This window comes from Ciconia boyciana, chromosome 2 (genome assembly GCF_034638445.1).
Source record: "Ciconia boyciana chromosome 2, ASM3463844v1, whole genome shotgun sequence".
In the NCBI taxonomy this organism is placed as follows: Eukaryota; Metazoa; Chordata; class Aves; order Ciconiiformes; family Ciconiidae; genus Ciconia; species Ciconia boyciana.
In genome coordinates this window covers 161578555-161599610 of record NC_132935.1, presented here as the reverse complement: position 1 = coordinate 161599610, position 21056 = coordinate 161578555, and the positions used below count along the sequence as shown (strand labels likewise).

Below are 21056 nucleotides of genomic sequence, written 5' to 3'. Positions count from 1 at the left end.
ACAGTGTCAAATAGGGTGCAAGCCCACTCTCAGGTCCAGCAAGTTATAATCTTTTCTTATCTGAAAAATAATCTTCAACAATGACTGGAGGTGCTCACACTGTCTTTTTCCCCCTTATGCACTCTCAGCTTCTACTGAGAGTCTTCAGATCCCTGGCAATGCAATACGGTCCGCTGGAGAAGGCTAACCACCCAATTTTCACCTGAACAGTGGGTTGTGATACAGTATTTGGGAACACAGAAAAGACACAATACTAAGTTGAAAATACAACTTTGCCAGAGAAAGCTCTTTGGGCAACCTTCCTCTTCCACACTGTCAGCATCATCTTCAAAGGATTTATTTCTATGGCCTGAAAATTTTTGGGAACTAAATTGGAATGAAGGACGCCAGCATTCTCCCCCAGATGCCATGATCATCACCTTGATAATACAAAAGCAGTACAAGCTAAATATTCTCCAAATATATCATGCACTTTTGCTTTAAAGCAATTACACCCAGATGGCAATGGCATTTAAACACCTTCAATTGAGGAGAAGGTAATTCTTCCCAAATGCAAGATCTAAAGAAAAGAAATTTCAGGGAGGTGGACCAATTTTCCAGAGAATCTCCACATCAGCTTTCCAAGTGGCCAAGAGGAAACTGAAAAACACTTCTCCCAACTTGTAATGTAGGGATGACACCCACTCTAAGGAAACAGTTAAAAGTTCTCACAGGAATTGCGCTCTTTTTTTAGGGGATCATTAATTGCTTTGTCTTTATGTTTCCCAAAAAGTGGCCAACAAAACATTGGGAAGGATATTAAACATTAACTTGCAATTCCTTTTTTTTTTTTCTTTTCTTCAAATAAAGCTGTAATGTCTAATCCAGACATCTTTTTAAGTTACAGAAAACTACAGTCCTGTAAAGGAGCTATTTTGAAAAGTTAAAAACCTCTTTTGTAGTGCACATATATGGTTCAGTGTTTTTATAAATTGGCTTGTCTGGAGGGAGTAAACCAGTATGCAAGACTACAACCAACCATCTCAGCGTGATGACTTTTGCATTCAAATTTATTTTCCAATTATTTTCTTCTTTGGTCTATGAATTTGGTAGAAGCATTTCCTCCTTGAAGGACTATGCCTTTAAAACAAAAAAAGGCTACTTAAGCACTTAACAATAAAGACTTTTGCCTAGGGCGAGGGCCAAGCAGGTCTTGAAGAGAAGAATTTCCTCCTTTAACTTATCACACCCTCGAGTAGAGAAAAATTGGATAAACCTGTTATTAACTGAGAGGCTATATTTGCTTTAACATCTGAAAAACCCCAACCAACAAACATCCACAAGCAGCTCCTCTAGCTCATGTTGAATTTTGGAAAGCTTACATGAAACCAGATCAAAATTCAGTTCTCTTCTCCATTCAGAGGAGATGGAAAGGGAACATTCCTGGTAGATGATGTACTACTAATGGCCATAAAGTGCTTAGTAAAATTTAAGACCTGATGGAGTAATACCCTTCAGACCCAAACCAAACCCCAGAAATAACACGTACTGTCTTACCCTCAAGTTAAAGTATGCAGGCACATGTTCTAGATATCTCCCCAGAGAGCAGGTACTATGTCCACATGCAGAAGTCTTCCCCACACCACATCCACAGAACCTTTTCAAGAGGTCCCAATCCAACTGAAGGCACCAAACCCAGACCTTAAATGATACTCTGTGTCAATATGCCCATATTGTAGCCGGCAATTAAGGGCTCTCCTCCCTCTAACACCACACGTGCTGATTTAATCAGGACCTCTTCTAGATAGCTGTCCGTCCATGATTACGGTCAATGCTGTTATTCCATCTCAATAAAGTACTCTGCTGATACTTACTTCCACCTCCTGTTTGAGGGGAGCCTAAGCATTCTAGTACAAAACAAACAAACAAAAATCCCCAAAAACAGAACAGCTCTGTTTTCTGAGGGCAAAGAAATCACTTCAAACCAGAATTTCTGCTGCTAGATTTCATGCCACAATGGGCTAAGAGTAAGACATCAGGCAAGCCTCATACGCAGAGCCACTGTGACAGGCACAGAAATTATTTCACAGATTAAGATCTTACCAGAAAAAGTGGTGGTGGGGCCAGGAAGGCAAGAAGAATGATGCATGACTTTCACTCAGCCAAGCACAGACATCTTACCTACACCCTGTGTAGACCAAAAAATTTCTGCTTAATTGGTACAATGAACTTGTATTATCTTCCTCCAAGATCCAGGAATGAATGCTTCCTATTGGTTTTGAGAGCTGCAGGAATTAAGCTCCTATGCTTGTGCACAAGCAAGAGGAGCAGCTCTAAAAAAGCCACAAGAGTCTTCCTGTATTATGCTACTGATTCCAGCCTGATCTCAATGAAGGGAGCTTTTATGTGGCCTGCTCAACTGCCTCAGTCCATATGCCAGTTAGAAGCTAAATTGCATTATTCTTGTACAGTTCTGTGGGATGAGTAAGCAAGGAGGGGTGTTCACAATCCTCAGATGCAGACAGTATATTAGTTTAAATATAGCAACTTTGACGAGGAAAAACCTCAAAGCCAATTAAGGAACAGACAGTCAATCCTTTTGTAAAGCTGTGAGAACCCTGTTGTGACAGCAGACCCAGAGTCTGCTGTGTGTTTCTGGAAGCAAATTATTCTACAACATTCATCCTGTAAGTCTGGTCTATCTCATTACCTTGGAGAGAGGCAACACCCCAGTCAAGAATGACCTGGAGGGAACAAGAATAATAAATCCATTTACTGAATGGAGTCAGCACAAGGAAGAGAAATACAAATCATCTTCCACTCTTCTAAAATGGAATCCATTGCATGCTCTGCAGAAGTTATATTTACTTCCAGCTTGTTAAACTACTAAAGAAGTTTTCAGAAGATTGTTCCAAATATTTTTCAGTTATGTGGTAGAAAAATAAGTATTTGAGTTCTTGCTAGCATGTGACAGTTACTGACAAAAGCCTACATTAGTGATAACAACATCTGGTCCATTAATGAAATTATCTAAGTTGGCAAACAGAATGGTTAAATACTCTAACTTTCAAGTCACAAAATTGTCCCAGATTTCTTCAGGATATAAAAGTAAAGAGTCTTTAGGATTCTGAAAGCTTATTTTGATGACTGTTTCCACATAAATGTGATTTTTATTAGTTTAGGAAGAAGTGCTGGACAAATACTTTAAAAACAGCTTCAAGATCATGGTAAGCAAAAGCTTAAAGCTTTTTCTTATTAAAACATAAATTTACTTTTGACAGTTAAGAATATAATTTAGCCAAAAGTTAGATAGAGCTTTTCACCCCGCAAGAGCTTATACAGACTTCACAAGACACAGCCACTACATTTGCAAACCATCCTTGGGACTGCAGATTGCTGCTTGATACGGAGCAGAGAAGTCCCTGTCTTATCCTTACCTTTTACATTCCTCTTGGAGGGTTAATTTCCCTGCACTGCAAAATAAGCTAATCCTTCTCATCTTTATGTAGGCTGGGCAAAGTCAAAACAAGTTAAGTAATAAATTTCTTTGAAGGCCAGACAAAAATCTGGCCTTAAGTAAGCTTATAGAGCTAAGCTTCAGAGACTGCTATAAGCTAGGTAAGAGCCATTTCCTTTAAAATTTCAAAGAGAGTTCAGGATGGGGGGGAAAATGCATTGGTCTCTAAAGAAAACATCACAAAGTCAAATGTACGCAGTAACAAGGAAACTGAAATCACATTAGTAGATGATGTTAGTACTACTAGAGAAAAGTAATCCGACTGAGGGAATGTGAGCAGAGTGCTATATTTTGTTGACATTTGAACTGCATACAGGAATTACTAAAATTCCTGCTTTCCTTTAAGCATTAATATCAGTTTCAAAGGAAAAAAGATCAGATTGCTGTGTCAGTGTATGAACCTGGTACAATTTAAAACCAACAAACAGAAAGTAAAGGCAGATCTGGATGTCACCTTATTTCCCTAGATCATTGCCACATTAAATGCATTAACACTTGTAGAGTACTCAAATACTGTGCTGAAGACACAAGCTGGTAATCAGTAAATCTGCATTCATCTCAGTGTCTTCCTGGAGTCTATTATAAAGATAATCCAGATCCATTTATTGAATAATTAGAATGAAGAACAGTAAGCAAATGCTCATTCACAGAGCAGCCCTTCAGGGGACAACCCTCCTAACCCCCTCAAAGGGGCTGTGAAGTGTTTGTTCTATTGTTTGCATCTTGGGAGATGTGCAAGAGACTATAAAGACAGTTTATCCACTGTGAGCTGCACATTGTTGCAACTTGCCTTGTTTCCCCACCATCCACAGAGTCAAACTTCCAAAATTCACAGCATAGCTCATAACATCTAATTGTCTCTTGACTCTCTTCCTGGTCAGATCAGACTTTAAGAAGTTTCTTTAATGTACGTCAAGCAAAGATAGCATCTTCTCTGGGAAAAGCAAAAGGCTGGAGCTTGTCACAAACAGGGAGCATTCATGGGTCACAGGCAGGGGAAAGCCACAGCACTGATGTGCAGTTCAATATGATTCTATAAATCCTTATGAGGAGCAAATACTTACAGGCTACATCTGTATTAGTAAACTAAAAGGGTGAAAGAACAGTCCACCATCAGTCTAAATCAAGAGAACTGTGCCAGCTAGCACTCTCCCAGACCATATCTGCTACTTCTCAGGGTTCAGTACAGGCTAGGGACCATTTCAGGCAGGCAGACTAGATGCAGGTACTCTGTTTTGAGGGAAATATAAGCTAAGCTATACTAAGGCAAACTGAGCTGTGCCAGCTGGCCTCAGGCAGTTAAAAAGACCTTGGCTCAGTACATTTAATTTATTTAGTATAGATGTTGCTAAAGTCTGTGCCAAGTGACACATTCTCCAGCTGAAGCACAGCACAGTTCTCCCTTACCATATGATCTGATGCCTAATGGAAGTGCGTGAGATATACCACTGCCTTTACAACAGTCAACCGTAGGTGCCAGTTGCACAGGTGTATTCTTGACACGCAAGACCAGACTGGTGTGCGAGCACTAGAAGCAGCAAGATGTTTGGTTGCTGCTGGAATTGAGAGGCCCCAATGCCTTCTGACTGACAAATAAGCAGGACTGAAGAGACTGTCGGCCCATTCCTGCTCTTTATTAGCTACTATTTCTGCTATTTAAGGCCTTCTTTCTGTTTCCAATATAATGGCACCTTACCATCTTCTCTCTTATTTAGGGTTAAAACAAGATTCCTTACAAATCTTTACACTAAATCCCTCAAAGACATTGAGGCTAAACGTTTACTTTTATGAATAGATGTTGCTTCAGCAGTATGACTTGTACCACATTATATAAGTTAACATCTCCAGTCTTCCCACAACTAACAACAGTTTTAAAATACTTTCCACAGTATCTCATGAATAATTTTCCAGAGTAGAAAAATGTGATGTGTGCTGAGATTGCTGACCAGTAGAGGGAGACTGAATACTGCAGTCAAATAAAAATCCAACGGCAGAATCTTCCAACAGATGCCATTAGAACACAACGCAGCTCCATTTTTTCTTCTTCTTCCATTGATTGCTACTAGCTTATACTAACAGAGGCAAAAAGTGAGCTCTTATATAATCCCTAATATTATATATTAGCTCTAGCATTATTAAAAACCTGAACTCAAATCTTTGGAGAATTTTTTCAAGGCACCAGGCTTGTTTGTTTGTTTTTTTTTTAATTAGGAGAAACATTGATTTGGGTATGCGTGAAACAGATCCAGGAAGGACAAATATCTGCAAAATCCTCTCAGTTTGAGAGGATTCATGGACACTGAATGTTTCAAAGCTGCATACTACATTTTCAAAGTAAGACCTGATACAAAGTCTTGAGGTACCGGAAAATAAATAATGTATATATTAAAAATGAAAGCACAAAGAATATTTTAGAAATTACTGTTTGACTACCCTTATTAGGTACATTCTCCACCATGTACGTACTTACCTGTTTTTTTTTTTAAAAAAAGCTATTCTATTTTTATATTCCAAACACATGTATGTGCACCAGCCACACTGATCAAGCTGAAGAAATATGTGTTTTGAAGACACTGAAGATGGAACATTAATACAAGGTGCTAGGTAAAGAACTACAAAGGGTAATACTGAAGAGAAGTATTTAGAAGACCTCCTAGTAGTGTAGCCCAGGATGAGCGCTCAGATCAACCTGTTTAATGTTTTCTTAAATAACCCTATAATTTACTAGTTTTGCAAAACCTGCGAAGCTGGGAGACAGTGCCAATGCTGGAAGAGGACTACTGCTTTACAATATTATAACCTTATAAATTAAGAGTAATGCAACTGGGATTAAATGTAACAGTGCAAAGTCCAATAAAAAATGCTGTTTGGAGGAAAAAAAGCTCTTCACCAGTAATCCAGGTTCAAGATATGGTTCACATGTCATATATTAGAGTCTGAATAACTACAGACTCCGTTTCTATTACCACTGCTTTAAAATACCTGTAGAAGCAGACTGAGAATATGACCCCATGATCACAGACCAAGGCATGCCTTGTTCTTCTCCAGTTGTAATTCATGACCATCATTAGGGATCCTAAATAAGACGGAATTTGGTGGACTGTTGGTAAAAGTTTTTCCATTACCATTAAGTTACCCATTTTCCTTTATGGTGAAAATTCACAAGGTTCATTCACTCACACTCTGCTTCTCCAAGTATTACCTCACACTGGGTCACCAACTGGAGATGAAACTCTAACTTCTTTACATTAATAGCATTATCTTAACACAGCTCCAGCATTGAAAACTGGTATCTGGTATGATTTTATGTAATTCATCAAGAGATCTGGGGAATCTAAAAGGAATCGGTGACCCGCCCCAATGGCCCCAAGATTAACTGGTTCATGGAATAAAGAAAAATTCATCTTTCCAATTGCATCAGTGACCGAGCTCAAGCCTTTGACCCAGGTGACCACTGACAGCTGAGAACTCAACAGGTTGTGGGTCATGCCAACAAGCTGCAGGTACCAACGCCCAACAGATTATCTCATAGTGTGAGAATAAATATTCCCTGGAATCAAAACGAAGCTAATAGTCTTTGAGAAGAGCTGAAAGAGTGACAGTAAATGCTACCATCACAAAATTTGACCTTTCAGGTCAAAGGAGTCTGAATTCTTTAGTCCAGAGTTGACAGTCATTCTCTCTTTTGGGCAGAAGAAAGGAAGAACTGCAGAACTTTTTCCCTCTGAGATGGTGAAAAAGTCAACACAATCAACCTCCCAAAGAAGCAAGCTTCTGAGAGACAGAGAGAGAAATCTCTGAAAAGGAATGTGGCAAAAAGTATTCGTTAGTATTATATCTAAATGTAACAGATACTCTTCATTAGAGCTTACAGTGTTTGCACAATCAGAATCCACGTGACTGGTGAAATGCAAGAGCAGATGCAGTCGAAAGACTATATGAAAACAGTCAAGAAGTGGAATATACAAAGAAAATCAACAATGGGAACATTTAAACTCTGTAGGACTGATGTCTGTGTGCTTGAAAGCTCTTCCTCTAAGACTACAGGCTACCTTTTTCCATCTCTAGTCACAGATGAGGTGTCTTTTCACTACAAAATCCAGTGTCCATTAAATCACATGGAAGAACCCTAGGGAAAGAAAAGTGACTGTTCCATTGATACCAAGGTGCTTAAGGATAAAAAGTTTCCAGAAGAAGTCTGGCTTTCTGGGTAAAGGAGGAAATAATCTGACATAAGACACTGGTGACCAGCTGTTACATTCAGCATTGCCTTCTTGGCTCCTAGATCAGTTAGCAGCAGGAGGTCCTTCGGCACATGGGCAGAATCTTAACCACAGCCCTGCTCAAGTTTTAACATAATACTAGTACTGGATAGGATACTTACCTTTAAGGACTCAGCCAAGGTATCAGAGGCAATACATTGAAGCCTCAGTGTGCTCAGTGCCTAAATAGAGCCAAGAGGTGAAGGAAACTCCCTCCCTAGCGAGATGCCTGGATAATTGACAAAGTCCAGTGATGAAGTTAAAGTCGCCTTTTTTTTTTTGTACTGAGCAGTAACTGAAGCTCCAGTGCTTGTAGCCATGCTGCAGAACTCAAGAAGGATGCTGCGGGTCATTGTACAAATAGACTAATATGTGTGCGGTACTATTGATCCACCCCATTACTTTGCCTTTTGTACAATGTAGGCTTTCCACCTTTAACAACATAGCACTCAGTCTAGCTTTATATATGATTATCTGATATGCAAGATGGTTCTGTGAACATTTTGGGACTAAGTATTTATTACATGGTTGACTCTGACTGTGGAAAGATGAAGTCTAATTGAGCAGTGCATTCCAGACCAAAATTACTTAACGGGCTTAGTTAAGCCAGAATTGGAGCATCTTTAAAAAGAAAAAGACCCTGAAACAAACAAAACCCAAAGCAAGCCAAAAAACACCAATTGCAAAATCCAGGAAACAAAAAGAAAGCCACAGCTTTCTACCACACTGCAGAACAGATTAGTCTGTTTCTATAGCAGGCAGTTAATGCCTTCTTTTGGCAAACAAACTCTTCAGACAGAGCCAAGAGTCTAGCAGATGATTTACTGATTAAAAGCAAAATGAGAAACTGAAAACAAAAATTTTCTGGAGAATGTAATAATTTGCATAATTAGGCCATCCATTTTAGTCCTAAATTGTCTTACCAATATAGCAGGACCAGGCTCAAAACACCTGGATACTCTTTAGCTATTGCACAGGGACCTTTACATAAAAGGTCTTTATGTAAATTCTGATAGCCATGAAGAAGCCAATACAAGTTTGGGCTTGCCTGAAAGTTTTTTAATTAGTGATTCCAACTGCAAAACAAATTATATCTTCTCTTTTCTGTTCTGCTAGGAAGCCTTCCCCCAGCTCCTCCTCTAGTATAACATGAAAGATACAGTCGAAACGCTACGTTTTTGTACAGTCAAAGCATAGCATTATGGGAGAATTTATCTTCAAGAGATCAAATTTCATTTAACACTCAGGAAACACTCATTTCAAAAAAATGAACTGCAAGCAAAGGCAGACTGAAAGGAAAATACTCACTTGTAGCGTAGTGTCGAAAACAACAAGCTTAGAGCTTGTTGGAACAATGTCATAACACTTGTGTGACCTCATGAATCGCACATAAATGTCACTTTCCGATTCTTCAAGTGCTGTAAGTAAAAACATTATGTTGTTTTATTTAAGTAACCTTAAAAAAGTAAAAAACATGCCAAATCAACTGAACACCACTGCAGAAGGACAACCGTAAAGCAAAACCCAAATTCACACTTTCAGATCCGGACAGTCATAGTTTTGCACTTTGCATTTCAGACTCATCTGTCCTTTCAAATTAAATACAAAAGACAAAACGCCTTGTTCTTCCTTGATGAGAAAGGACTTCCATACTGAAGAGTTATATTTAAAAAAATAATAATCTTGGTTTTTAAGAGCAAACTATTGGAATATGCATCCAAACTCTAGTTATGTACAGAGGAAGCCAGTTTGAAACTTACGTAGTGTCAGACTTGACTAACTCAAGCTCCTTAAATTAATATTTCTCCAATCTCATCTCTGTCCAGTCCACTTTTCACATAGTAATTTAGTATTTTCTAAAGAGGTAGCAGGCAAGTTATGTCATCAGTTGCATTCTCTTCAGGCTACTTCACATACAGCATCATGAATCCAACACTTTATTTATAAAAACAGGATCCACTTGGCAGGAATAGTTTTAGTGTGGCATGTCTGTAGTAAGGACATGCAATCCAGTCCATATTACCTTAAATTTACTTTGCGTTTGTCAGAGTTCAGATGCATATACATACATTCTTCGGATCCGCTCAGGTATGTTAACTTTTTTTTTTTGTAAAGCAGTTTGGCCCTCCATTCTTTACAGCAGGTACCTAGAACTTGGTCAAGGTTAACCCCTCCATCAGATATGCACCCCTTAGACCCTGCAATAATGCACAGAAACTTGGTCATATGTAAAACTTTTGAAGAGTGGAGAAAAAAGCAAACAAACAAAAAACCTTGAAATGCCTACTGATCATTGAAGAACTTCATATTAGGAAGCTAAAAAAACCCCTCAAAATACTTGTTTGCTAGATTTGCTCAAAACCAGTCATCTATCACTGGACAAATTATTTGTCACTTCCACAGAGCAGCTCAGCACAGCTTCTTTAGTCCAATTCTACAGAATCAAAGCTGGATGTCCCCTGCAAGTGGCTACTCTAAGATAGAGGCAGTCTCTTCCACGTACTAAGCAAGTCCTTAATCTCCAACTCTCATTACTCTTTAAAAAAAGAAAAAATAATAAAAATTAAAGAGCCTTTTCCCCACTGAAACACAAGCAATGTGAAATAGAAGTTCCATAGAAATACAGAAGAGAGTGTCCAACTGTGAGGAAACAGAAGAAAAAAAGGAAATAATTTGTTGGATTTATGTTCCTATAAAAGCCAGGACCAGAAGTTAAAATAGCAGGAGCTAGGAAAAACTGGTAAGAGATTAGGAAACCATGTGAGCAAACTGATAGGGAAAGGACTAGGCAGACAGACTTGGACAATGCTGGTGGGAAGCAACCTTTATGAGATGATCCCACAGGGGAACTGGTACTGACTCATCAAGGGCATGTATAGAAGAGGTTAAAAAGGGTAGTTTGGGACAGAGAAACCTTTATATAACTCCACAATATACTAACATCTTATCATCCTCTGACTTCTGCAATAGCATAAACAGCTACTGTCTGTACAAAATGAATTTAATGACCCTGCAACAGAGTGAGTTGTTGGGTGTTTTTTGGTTTTGTTTTGTTGTTTTTTTTAAATACATTAACTAGAAGCAGGGAGGGGATGAGAAATGAAGCATTAAAAACAATATTATAAGAACATTTAGATGACATACCAAGAACCCTGTCTTTAGGAAGTTAAGGGTGCTTCTACGATCATAAATGCAGTCCCTCTGTGCAGTATCAGAGTCCTTATTTACTTTAACCTCAACTTTTTCCATGGGACAGTACACAACGAGAACTGCACTTGAAATGGTAAGTCAAATCACCAGTAAATAAGACTGGCTGCTAACATGATCAGCAACCATTAGAGAGACACTGCACTGTCATGTCTTTCCCCAGCATTAGAAAAACTGCAAGTCAGCCTACAGAACAGGATGAAACTAATTTCTTCCAATTGTAGTCCCCTGCCTCTTTCATTAAATACATTCCTATTGCTGCAGCAAGCAAGACAGTGGTCCAACAGTTCTGAATTGCCTGCAGACCAAGTCCATTCCCCACACCAACTGAAACAGGGGTTCTCCAAAACCTTTACCAAGTACCCTAAAACTACTACAAGCATATGTACCCAGGGAAGTTATTATTATTCTAATTCTGATCTGTACTTCCTATTGAGTCTGTAGCCTTAACAATGTGACTTTATGTACAATTAAGTATACTACAGGTAGAAACAAGCACAGGAACACCTCAAATAGTTGATAAACTACAAAACGACCAACTATTTTTAGCTGAAAAAAATGTACACTCTTAGCAGAGGACATAACTGCTTAATACAATTTACCAACAATTATGCAAATTTAATGTATCATAATAGCAAGCGCAGTAACTGTGAAGCGGGACATGTTGCCAGATTTAATCAAGTAAGGCTGTTAATGGCAGCCACAGTTAAGAACTCTGTATTGACCAGCACAGTGAAGGCGTGCCTATACGATACACTCTCCTCTCACCATACACTCCCACTCTCCAAACACAACTTCAACTGGACCTCAACAGTCCTCATCCACTTTGGGTGCATAGATGCCATCTCACCCTACATTGTCTTCCAACTCAGAGGAGGCACCACAAAGCAGCTGCTTCCCAAACTGACACTGGAAAGTTACAAATAAAAATACTCAGAAGCATGAGATAGCTATCTTGTGAGCACTGTTTAACACCCGTATAAATAGCTAGGAAAATCTAGCAGGATCTGAACAAGGATCCAATTGTCCAGCTGGAACTGAGGTTTATTTCTATAGAATATCCTTATACTATAAATAAGTATAATGCACCACTTTATTAGTTACTAACTAAACATGCAGAACATAAGCAGCACTGATTTAACTCACATGTCCTACATGACTTCATCAGCTGTCTGTTGGAAAGGATATTTAAGACCTCCTAACACCTTCAGCTACTTGGGATTACTAAACAGATGCTGTAGCCTAATTCTTTGTACAGGTATTGTATGTGCATTATGTATACACAGCTGCTCAAAGGAGAAGAGGTCTCTCAAGCTGAAGGCTTAGCACATCACAGGGGTGCACTCACACCCATCTTCCCTCCACAGCACAAGTGGACAGAGCATAGTCTTCTTTACAGTTCCTTCCGCCCTCCAGAGGACAAACTTACTGCTTTTGGTTGTATCCAACCACCACTCTGCTGCAAATACAAATAATCAAATATAAACATCCTAATCTCCATTAGGATATTTTTACTCTATTACCCATTTATTTTCTAGTTCCAGCCTTATTTGTTTTTCTGATAAATCCTCATCCTTTCTGGCTACTGTTAAGCTTCTGCAGTCTTACTGAGTACCTGCAAAGCAGTACTGCCTTTGGACAGACAAGAACACATACCCTTCAGCTTGACTTAAAATCTCACTCAGTCTCTGCATGTCACATCTGATCTGCATAGGATATCAATCTGCCCAACATGTAGGAGCTATGAACATATACTGGCCATTCTTTCACCATAAAGTCAGTAACATGTTCAGATGTTGATATGACAATGGTGTACTACATGAACAAGAGGTGACATAAAATCTCTGCTTCTGCTTGAGGAAGTGACTGAGTTATCCAAAATTAGATTTGCATAAGAAGCCTCATTTGCAGAAGCCCCAGTTGCACTAATGTAATGCTTAAGATGTCCTAAGCTGGGTCACACTGATGGGCCACAGAGGAGAAGGACTACATGCTACAGCCCAACTTCTTAGATCAGGGACTTCAAGTGAGTCGTCCTCCTCCTCAGAAGCTGAACTGGAGCTGCAACTGTGCTAAGCACCTTCTGTTCTTGACATTCCTGTCAATTGTATTCCTTCTCCCTTGGTCAGATGCCCAATGCATGCCTTTCTCATACTGCTTCTGCAACAACTCTTGCAAGGAGTGGGAAGACAGAAAGGCACAAGACGATTACGATTGCCCTGGCATGGCAAAGGAAGTTGCAGATAAGCCCTGTGGAGTACATTTGCTGGACCTTAGCTTAGGTCTAGACCAAGACTTAGGACACTGCCTCGAGCCAAACCTCAGCTTTCTACAGATCATGATCTGGAAGTTAGCTGGCTCACAGACAGAGCAGATTCCCAGCAGGAGGCATCTTACTCTAGAGCAGAATCATGGGAGGAGAAGAGTCCACTAACAAGTAGCTGAATGTGTATTTCCATGTGGGTGTTCACTCATGAAAGCTTATTTCCTGAAGATTCATCTGAAAGTTATTTTGCAAGTGGACATTCTCCATGTGCATTCCCTCTCCCCAAGTCACAGAAGGCAAAAAACGAATCCAAATCCCCAGTGCTGTTTTCTGCAATTTTTAATAGAGCACAAACAGAAGTCACCTGAAAGGTTACAAGATTTTTTGACAGTTTAACACCTGAAGTTGAGAGCCTCATCATACAGCCTTTTACAGAGTAAATTCTCTCTCTGCATTTGCATTTTATTTATTCCTACAGGTAGGGATCCTTTAAAGAGTGGAAGGTCAATCTGCTTGTATTTCTGCCACTCTACTCCCCTATCTTATTCACTTAAGACCAAATGATTTTTACTCCCTTCCTTTCTCCCACCCTTCACTGTAACATGAGACATGCTTTAACTTTTTATTTCAGGCAGTAAATATTATTTACAAAAACATCAGTTTTTTTTTTTAACAGATTAACTATTCAGCGATACTGACTCAGAGATTGCAGTGGGACTTGGTACTAAGTATAATTGTCTATTTAGAGAGCTCTAAGGTAGAGCTATCATCTGAATACTCCTCACAAATGAAAGCTTTTCATAAATGAAAAGCTACACAGAAACTGTAGCTTTTCCCTCAGAATTTCAAGGCCTTCAAAAGAAGAAAAAGAAGAAAAAAAAGAAGCGCCTGCAGATGGAGAACAGGAGCATGCAGTAACACATATGGTCAGCACATACTGAAAAGCTTCCAAGTACTGTGACATAAAAACATATAAAGTTCCTCAGAAGTGTTTACTGCAAACCACAGGCTGGATTTCTGTGCTATATTCATATTGGGCTGGCCCAACAACAAGATCCTGGACCATACATGCTTCCTAATTTCAACAATACAAAATCATGACCTTTCCTATTATATTTTATATTATAGCTATATTATGCTCCTTGCATTTCTGCACTGGTATCCAGTCACATTTCAAGTTTAGTCTGTGGTTCCAGGAGTGTTTGAAAGGAAGGCATAGGGTTCCACAGAGACCATCTTCTCTCATCTGCTTTAAAGAGTTAATTCCACCACAGACCACAATCATGCCGCTGCAGCTCTCTAACAACCCTGCTCCTCATGGTTAGACAGAGGGCTGGTAGCTCTAGTAATTCTCAAACATTTGAAGAACACAAACAACCCTTCTTATGGACCTAAACAACTGTTTGTATAACTGACATTTCTAAGTTTACTATGAAGTTAACTGCCAAATTTTAAAAGCCCTTTAAAAAGCAGGGAAAAAACAGCTGATAGCAGTATGTAAAAAAATATACACAGCTAACTGCCTAGCTAGGTGAACAACTCAGAGGAAGACAGAAGCCACATATGTACACAATAATTCCACCATCCCCCCTGATTTTTAATCAGAATCAGTCTGGGAAAACTGTGCAACTTTAAAAGCTTAGAGTTTTCTTACAGCAGCAGGAGCTAAGCACTCCCAGCACCCATCACTAGACTCTTCAGCTTGACTATTAGCATAACCATCTCCCCTTCGCCAGTTCAGATGGTGCATAAAAGGAAATGGGGAAGGGAGTAGAAATGTACTTTTGTGATATTCTCACATGTACTAAATAACCTAGTTACTGGGAAAAACATTTTTTTCAGTTACTGCACACATACATATCTGTACTTTAGGTTACTGCAAGACACACTCCTATTTTAAAAAAGCCAAGTAATATGTTGAATATCACATTTTAGATGCTAGAGAATTAAAATGTTACAGTTAGAGACAAAAGATATTTTTCATCCCAATATTTACTACAGAACTGATCCAACAGCAATACATTAAGTGAAGTTTATCGGTATAATTATACCGATAAACTTTACTAAAAGAGGTGTTACACCAACAAAAGCACTCTATGCTATTCTCTCTTATATGACTTAATCAAGTAAAATAATTAAGTATTTTGTTAACATAGAAATAAAAAACAACTCAAAACACACATATCACAGTGAAAATGGGAATTGGAGAGCTGTTCATTTGGCTTAAGATGCAATTTAAAAGAGGATTTTTTCACATCCCTAGCCAATACTCCTTTGTCAGCAAATACAGAATAACTCTACCTTTTCAAAGGCCAGGTCTAAAGATGTGGCTCTACAGCAGGACAAGCAGCAGTACAGCATAGTACCAGCAGCCGCTGATCCCTTTGCACTGGCTGTGTGGTTCCATTCCCTCCCTCACACTGCTTCTGGATTTGTACAAAACTGTTCCACAAGTTGGCTGGAAAAGCTCAGTTTGTCACAAGTTATCGGCTTCCTGATAATGCCAGTTTTAGGTCTATTCAGCTCCCATATCTAGCCATGTGGCAAGCAGATTATTCCTGCCCTTTCCTTACACTAGAAGTTATACAGTACAAGGACACCATCCTTGCTGTGGCAGCTAGCCATGTCAAATGGTGCCAGAAGACACCAGGGTGACTAATCACTTAAATAAGCCAGCGCGAGTTACCTCTCTCCCTACTGTTATAGATAACCCTTGGCAGAGTATACAATAGGTAAAGGACGTCATTAACCTTATAAGTTGTTCTTCTGCCTGCGTTTTTATCCGAAAGTTGTGACCAAAGCTGGCTATAAAGTTTCTGTGTCACCCCCAGTCTGAACCTGCTGAATGAGTTCCTTAATATCCTGGATAACCTCTCCCACAACTTGCAGGAGATGGTAGTGGTTCTAGTGTAAGTCATTAACACAATACTTCTAATAGATCTGAAAAAACATCCAGAATGGATATAGTTAATCCATTCCAAGAGCAACAGTGACACTACATAGGAAGAACCACAAACTATCCCTCAGATGTCTCTACAAGCTCACCAACAGCCCCCGAAACATGACTTTTAAGGGAAATGGAGGCATGTGAATGAAGTGGGGTTTCAAGAACAACGTTCCAGGAATCAAGTGTTCAGGTAGGATTTTATCAGCATTCCTCAGCTAAGGGACAGACAGGAACAGATTCTGAAAAGGAATCCAGTACTACGCTGTGTACAGTATGTTGCTGTGATCACGAGCAACAGCTTCACTTCAACCTACCTTCTATAAGAGAAATATGACTAATTTGTTAGATTTTTAGATAAGTTTGAATGATACATAAGACAAATTAAGATGTACATAGTATATCCTGTGAAAAGCATGGGAATTGAGGGACTGGGAGAGAAGAACAAGAAACTGCAATTTTATCACAGAATAATGCAGTAAGAGGGCATGACTTTTCAGTCTGCTGAGCTGTCTGTTAAAGAGCCAAGAACACTGAAAACACTGGACAAGAAACAAGACACCAGAAGCTGAATCAATGTCAGACTTGGTAGGAGGAGAATACTAACGTAGTTTAAGAAGGACAAGCACAGAAAAAAGAAGTGATGTTGTACTGTATCATTTGATTTCTATTTATTGAAGAGGAAACTTTCCTCAGATAAAAAAATACCCCACCAAAATAACCACATGATAAGACTGAGTAGTAAAAAAAGATGGAAAAAGTGGGAAGAGATAGTTACAAGGATGCCTACTCTAAGTGGCAGGAGATAAATCACCATTAAATTTTTAGAACATGCTCGGTACAACTTTGTTGCAGAGATGGCAACCATGGCAAAGGACTACTTCCAAACTTAGAGGGGAAAAAAGAACCAAAACAGGTTTAAAGTCTAATACATAGGAATTAATATGATGACAGCGATAGCTGACTATGCCATCACAAGCTGAAAGGATTTCAAATGCAAGGAACCAAAGAGAAAGGATGTAGTGACAGAGACAAGATTTTTTTTTTCTTTCTGAAAGCTGCAAAGAGCTTTACAATATCCTGGCAGACCACACACTGAAGTTACACAGTAGCATTATTCATGCAGCCACAGGCTATATGATATGGATGTTGCAGATTGAACATTTCCCACCCCGATCTAAAGGAATGCATGAGCTGGCAGCTAAAGAAAGATCATAATAAGTTTACAGATGTAACATACTCTGATACAAAGAAGCGATAGGAAGTGTATCTAGAGATCAGTATCAGAAGCTTCTTCAGTGATCCAAGATTAATTCAATTACATATTACAGCATGAATACATGACATGACAGGAAGAATAGGATTTTAAAAAGAAGCGTGAGCACACAGGGACATCATCAGATTAAGTAAAATCTACCCTGCTAACTGTATCTGACCCTACAAATAGGAAGAGGGTCTAAAGGTACACAAAATAAGAGGGGAGAATAGGTACATTAACAGGTAAATAAAAATGAATAGAGAAGTAAGTGCACACTGCCTTGTTGCTCAAGTCTTCAGAAAAAGGTTAATAATTTCTAATAACAGTGATGAGCTAAAAGAAACCATAACATGTGTTAAAACATTTCGGTTTAAGTATTATATTCATAATTGCTTAAGACACTTTCAAACATAACATTCAGGATCGCTTGCATCTACACCTTTTTTTTTGCACACATTTTAGTATATCTTTTGAATTCTAGAGTTTGTGCAACTGTTCAGTCACTTTAGATCATTAAGGTAATTGAGATGTTTTCTCCCCTTGTCACAAGGAGTTGCTTGATGGAGAGACAGCAGGTTATTACAAGGGTAAACAGGAGTCGCCGTAGTTAAAAACAACCATTCCTGAACTCTGCAAGTTCATGAAGGAGAAGTTACAGTACCAGTCAAAAGGAGAGCCAAACAAATTCAAGCCAGTCAGAATTCTTAGGTATGTATTGAAGCAAGTTATTAAAACCAGTGTATTTTTAAGCACCTACAAAAGAAGCTCATCAAAAGCAAAGAAGAAAGACAATATGGTTGTGTCAAGAACAGTTCAGTCTAATCAGTTTTTACTCAGGATAAAATGATCAACTGGATGAAAAAAAGAGGGAGGACACAAAATTAAAAAAAAGTCACAGTACGCTTGAGACACTGATTTCAAAGCAAGCTGGTATACTACTACATGTGGAAAAGATACTGTAGAATCACGACAAGGTAGCTGCATAACAAGCAATCCCAGCTGCAGCAAAACTAGTAGGATGTCTGGGTTTTTCAGTGGGTTTGCAAGACTGGATGACAACTGTGTGTTTTTAAGAAGATATGAACTCCAGTTCAAACTCTTCTGAAAGTTGCAACATTTGCAAGGTCCATCTTACGCAAATCAGCTAGTGCAGAATGGCATGCAAGTTCATGCTACATGTCTTTAGTTTTCTACAAGTCACTCTGGAAGAGCTTTTACCAGTAGCTTCGTATTTCACAGGGAAAACATTGCAAGAGAGTCTCAGAGGATCAGGGCTTCATTTTATTCAGCATTCTCCTTCGTGATCTTCAAAACAGGAATAGAATGTGCTTCAAAGAGTTTGCAGTAAGAGTTAGAAACGGTTGCAAGACTTCAAACCTCATGATATCTTCAAACTGTATTCATAAGTGGTTTGGAGTTAATACGATCTTTCAGAGAATACAAGAATCTGAAAGGAACACTCAATTGGATGAGTGCAAGTTAGGGGAGTGACTAAACATCACTACTACTGAGAAAGAACTACCCTGTTATTAATTTGATTTGCTACAGCAGAAGTAGGGAAGAAAGGCACAGTTTGCTTAAACAAAATAACAAGCAAACAAAAAAACCACCCCAGCTGTTAGAGAGCTATTAACGCATTCCAGAAACTGGTTAGATAGAACAAAGCAACCTTAGGACGTTGTACAGTCTCCTTCCTTAAAGGTCCTAAACACGGAATGAGACAAATGTCCGCAACTGCATGAGCACATCCTGCTTTAGTGAAGAACAAAAAAGGTTATTAGTTCCTGAGAATACTTCAAAAGATCCACTTTTCTGGTTTTGAGGCTTAAATTTCTCCACTTCTTCAAACTTCAGTAGTAGCTAAGGCTTGTAAGAGAAAACTAATACAAATAACTGCCTGAAACAATGAAAGATTCAGATTGTGTTTCAATCTTCCTTGTATTCATAGCACACTTCAAAATCCTGCACTGAATTGTTTCTCATGTTTGGAGCTAGTACGTCCTGGTAAATGGGCTGAGAAGTTAGCACTTGCATTTTACTGTAGCTCTCCACTGGCAATGTGGATAAACAAATGATTTTGTGAGATTTGAAGCAGACAAAAAAAAAAGTGATGAGCAGCTTAAGAAACTTCACATTCCAGAGCTAATCATAGTAACTCTGAAGTTTCTTGTCCAGGCAGGCAGAGAAACTTACTTGTTTACAAGCAAGAGCTGCCTTGTTTAGGGACTAACTGGTAAACAGTATCAGAAGTCCAACTGAATTCTTTTGAAACAGCCCACTATCACTTAAATCAACTCTTGGTCAAATTTAAAGATTTGTAATTTGAGGAAAGCTACCTCACCGTGGTTTTGTGAATAAAGGTAGCAACTTCAGCCTGCAACCTAATAATGCTTCTAAGATTCTCACCACAATAAAGAATAAGTTGACCTGAAGAATTTTCTAAAACATGTTCAAGATCTTCCCTTGACAACAAGCACTATGATTTTTCCCTAAGCATCCCAAACAAAGATCTAATTTAAGATGTCGCCTGTCTGGAATGCAGGCATGCTCTTCAAGATTGCAAGATATAGGCCACAAAACACAAGAAACTAAAAATGATATTAAGCCTCTGAATATTAATATCAGCAATCAAACGCTGAAGAGTTGAATTCAAGGAAGGTTTAAGGTATGCGATTAATGGAAGAGTAAACTAGCCTGTATCCTTAGTATCTATACTGGAAGACTAGTAAACAATTTAAACTTTTGCTATTTCTTTAAAGCAAGCGTAAGTCCTACTACGTACACAGTTTGCACACACTTTAGAAAAGAGATAGCCATTTAAGTCTTTTAAGAATTAGTTTAAAATCAAATCTAAACAAGCAGCTTAACCAAAGTATTACTTACAAGACAAGCGTTTTCAAAACAAGTACACAGCATTTTCACAAGCCACAGTTGTATCCTTACTGAACAGGGCAAGTATCTAATCTTTAGGAGATCTTCCACTGAAGACTAACAATCTAAACTCAAAGCATCATTTATATAATGCTTTAAGGAAGAAATACATTTCTAGGCTTAAGTCTTAAGGACTTAGGACTACATTTGCCAGAGAAACAGTTTTGTCAGGTCTTATAAACTGTTGGTCTCAAATCCTGAATGATAACTTACAATATCTTAACTTGAAGCTTTTAATAATTCAGTATTTACATTTTCATTTCTCTCTAGTCTCCCCTTACACATCTCTTCTCCTTCCCTCCCTATGCATGCCAACATTTTCTAAATAGCTATTACTGCTATTTCTTATTAGAGTTTATGAATCTGTATGTACACTTCAATAGATTATGAAGTGTTCTGTTTCAATATACCACTTGAAGAGATTTACCTAATGGCAGGTGTAGCTTGAAGCTATACAGAAAAAGAATTAGCAGTTTCCTAACTAAAGTAGGTGAGATCCAACACACATTCAATACAGTATATTTGGATACAGTTTTCTGGAACCTAGTTTAGAAGTTCTATTGATCCGTGCTCTATACCACAGATAAACTGCAACTACACGCAAAGCTGATCTTCCTCTGAACTCATATGATGTCCCTACAGAGCACCACCGGGTTTTTTTGCCCTCTTTTTTTTTTTAAAGGAACTGACTC

General features: G+C 38.7%; 1 protein-coding gene across 2 annotated transcripts in view; it reads right to left on the bottom strand.

Annotated features, from left to right (window-relative positions):
* PRKAG2 (protein kinase AMP-activated non-catalytic subunit gamma 2) overlaps nt 1–21056 on the bottom strand; it is a 230124-nt gene that overhangs the window by 24493 nt on the left and 184575 nt on the right. For both annotated transcript variants that reach the window (XM_072854749.1, XM_072854750.1), the window contains one exon: nt 9067–9176. In XM_072854749.1, the coding sequence (XP_072710850.1) occupies nt 9067–9176 (110 nt within the window). The remainder of the gene's footprint in view (nt 1–9066; nt 9177–21056) is intronic.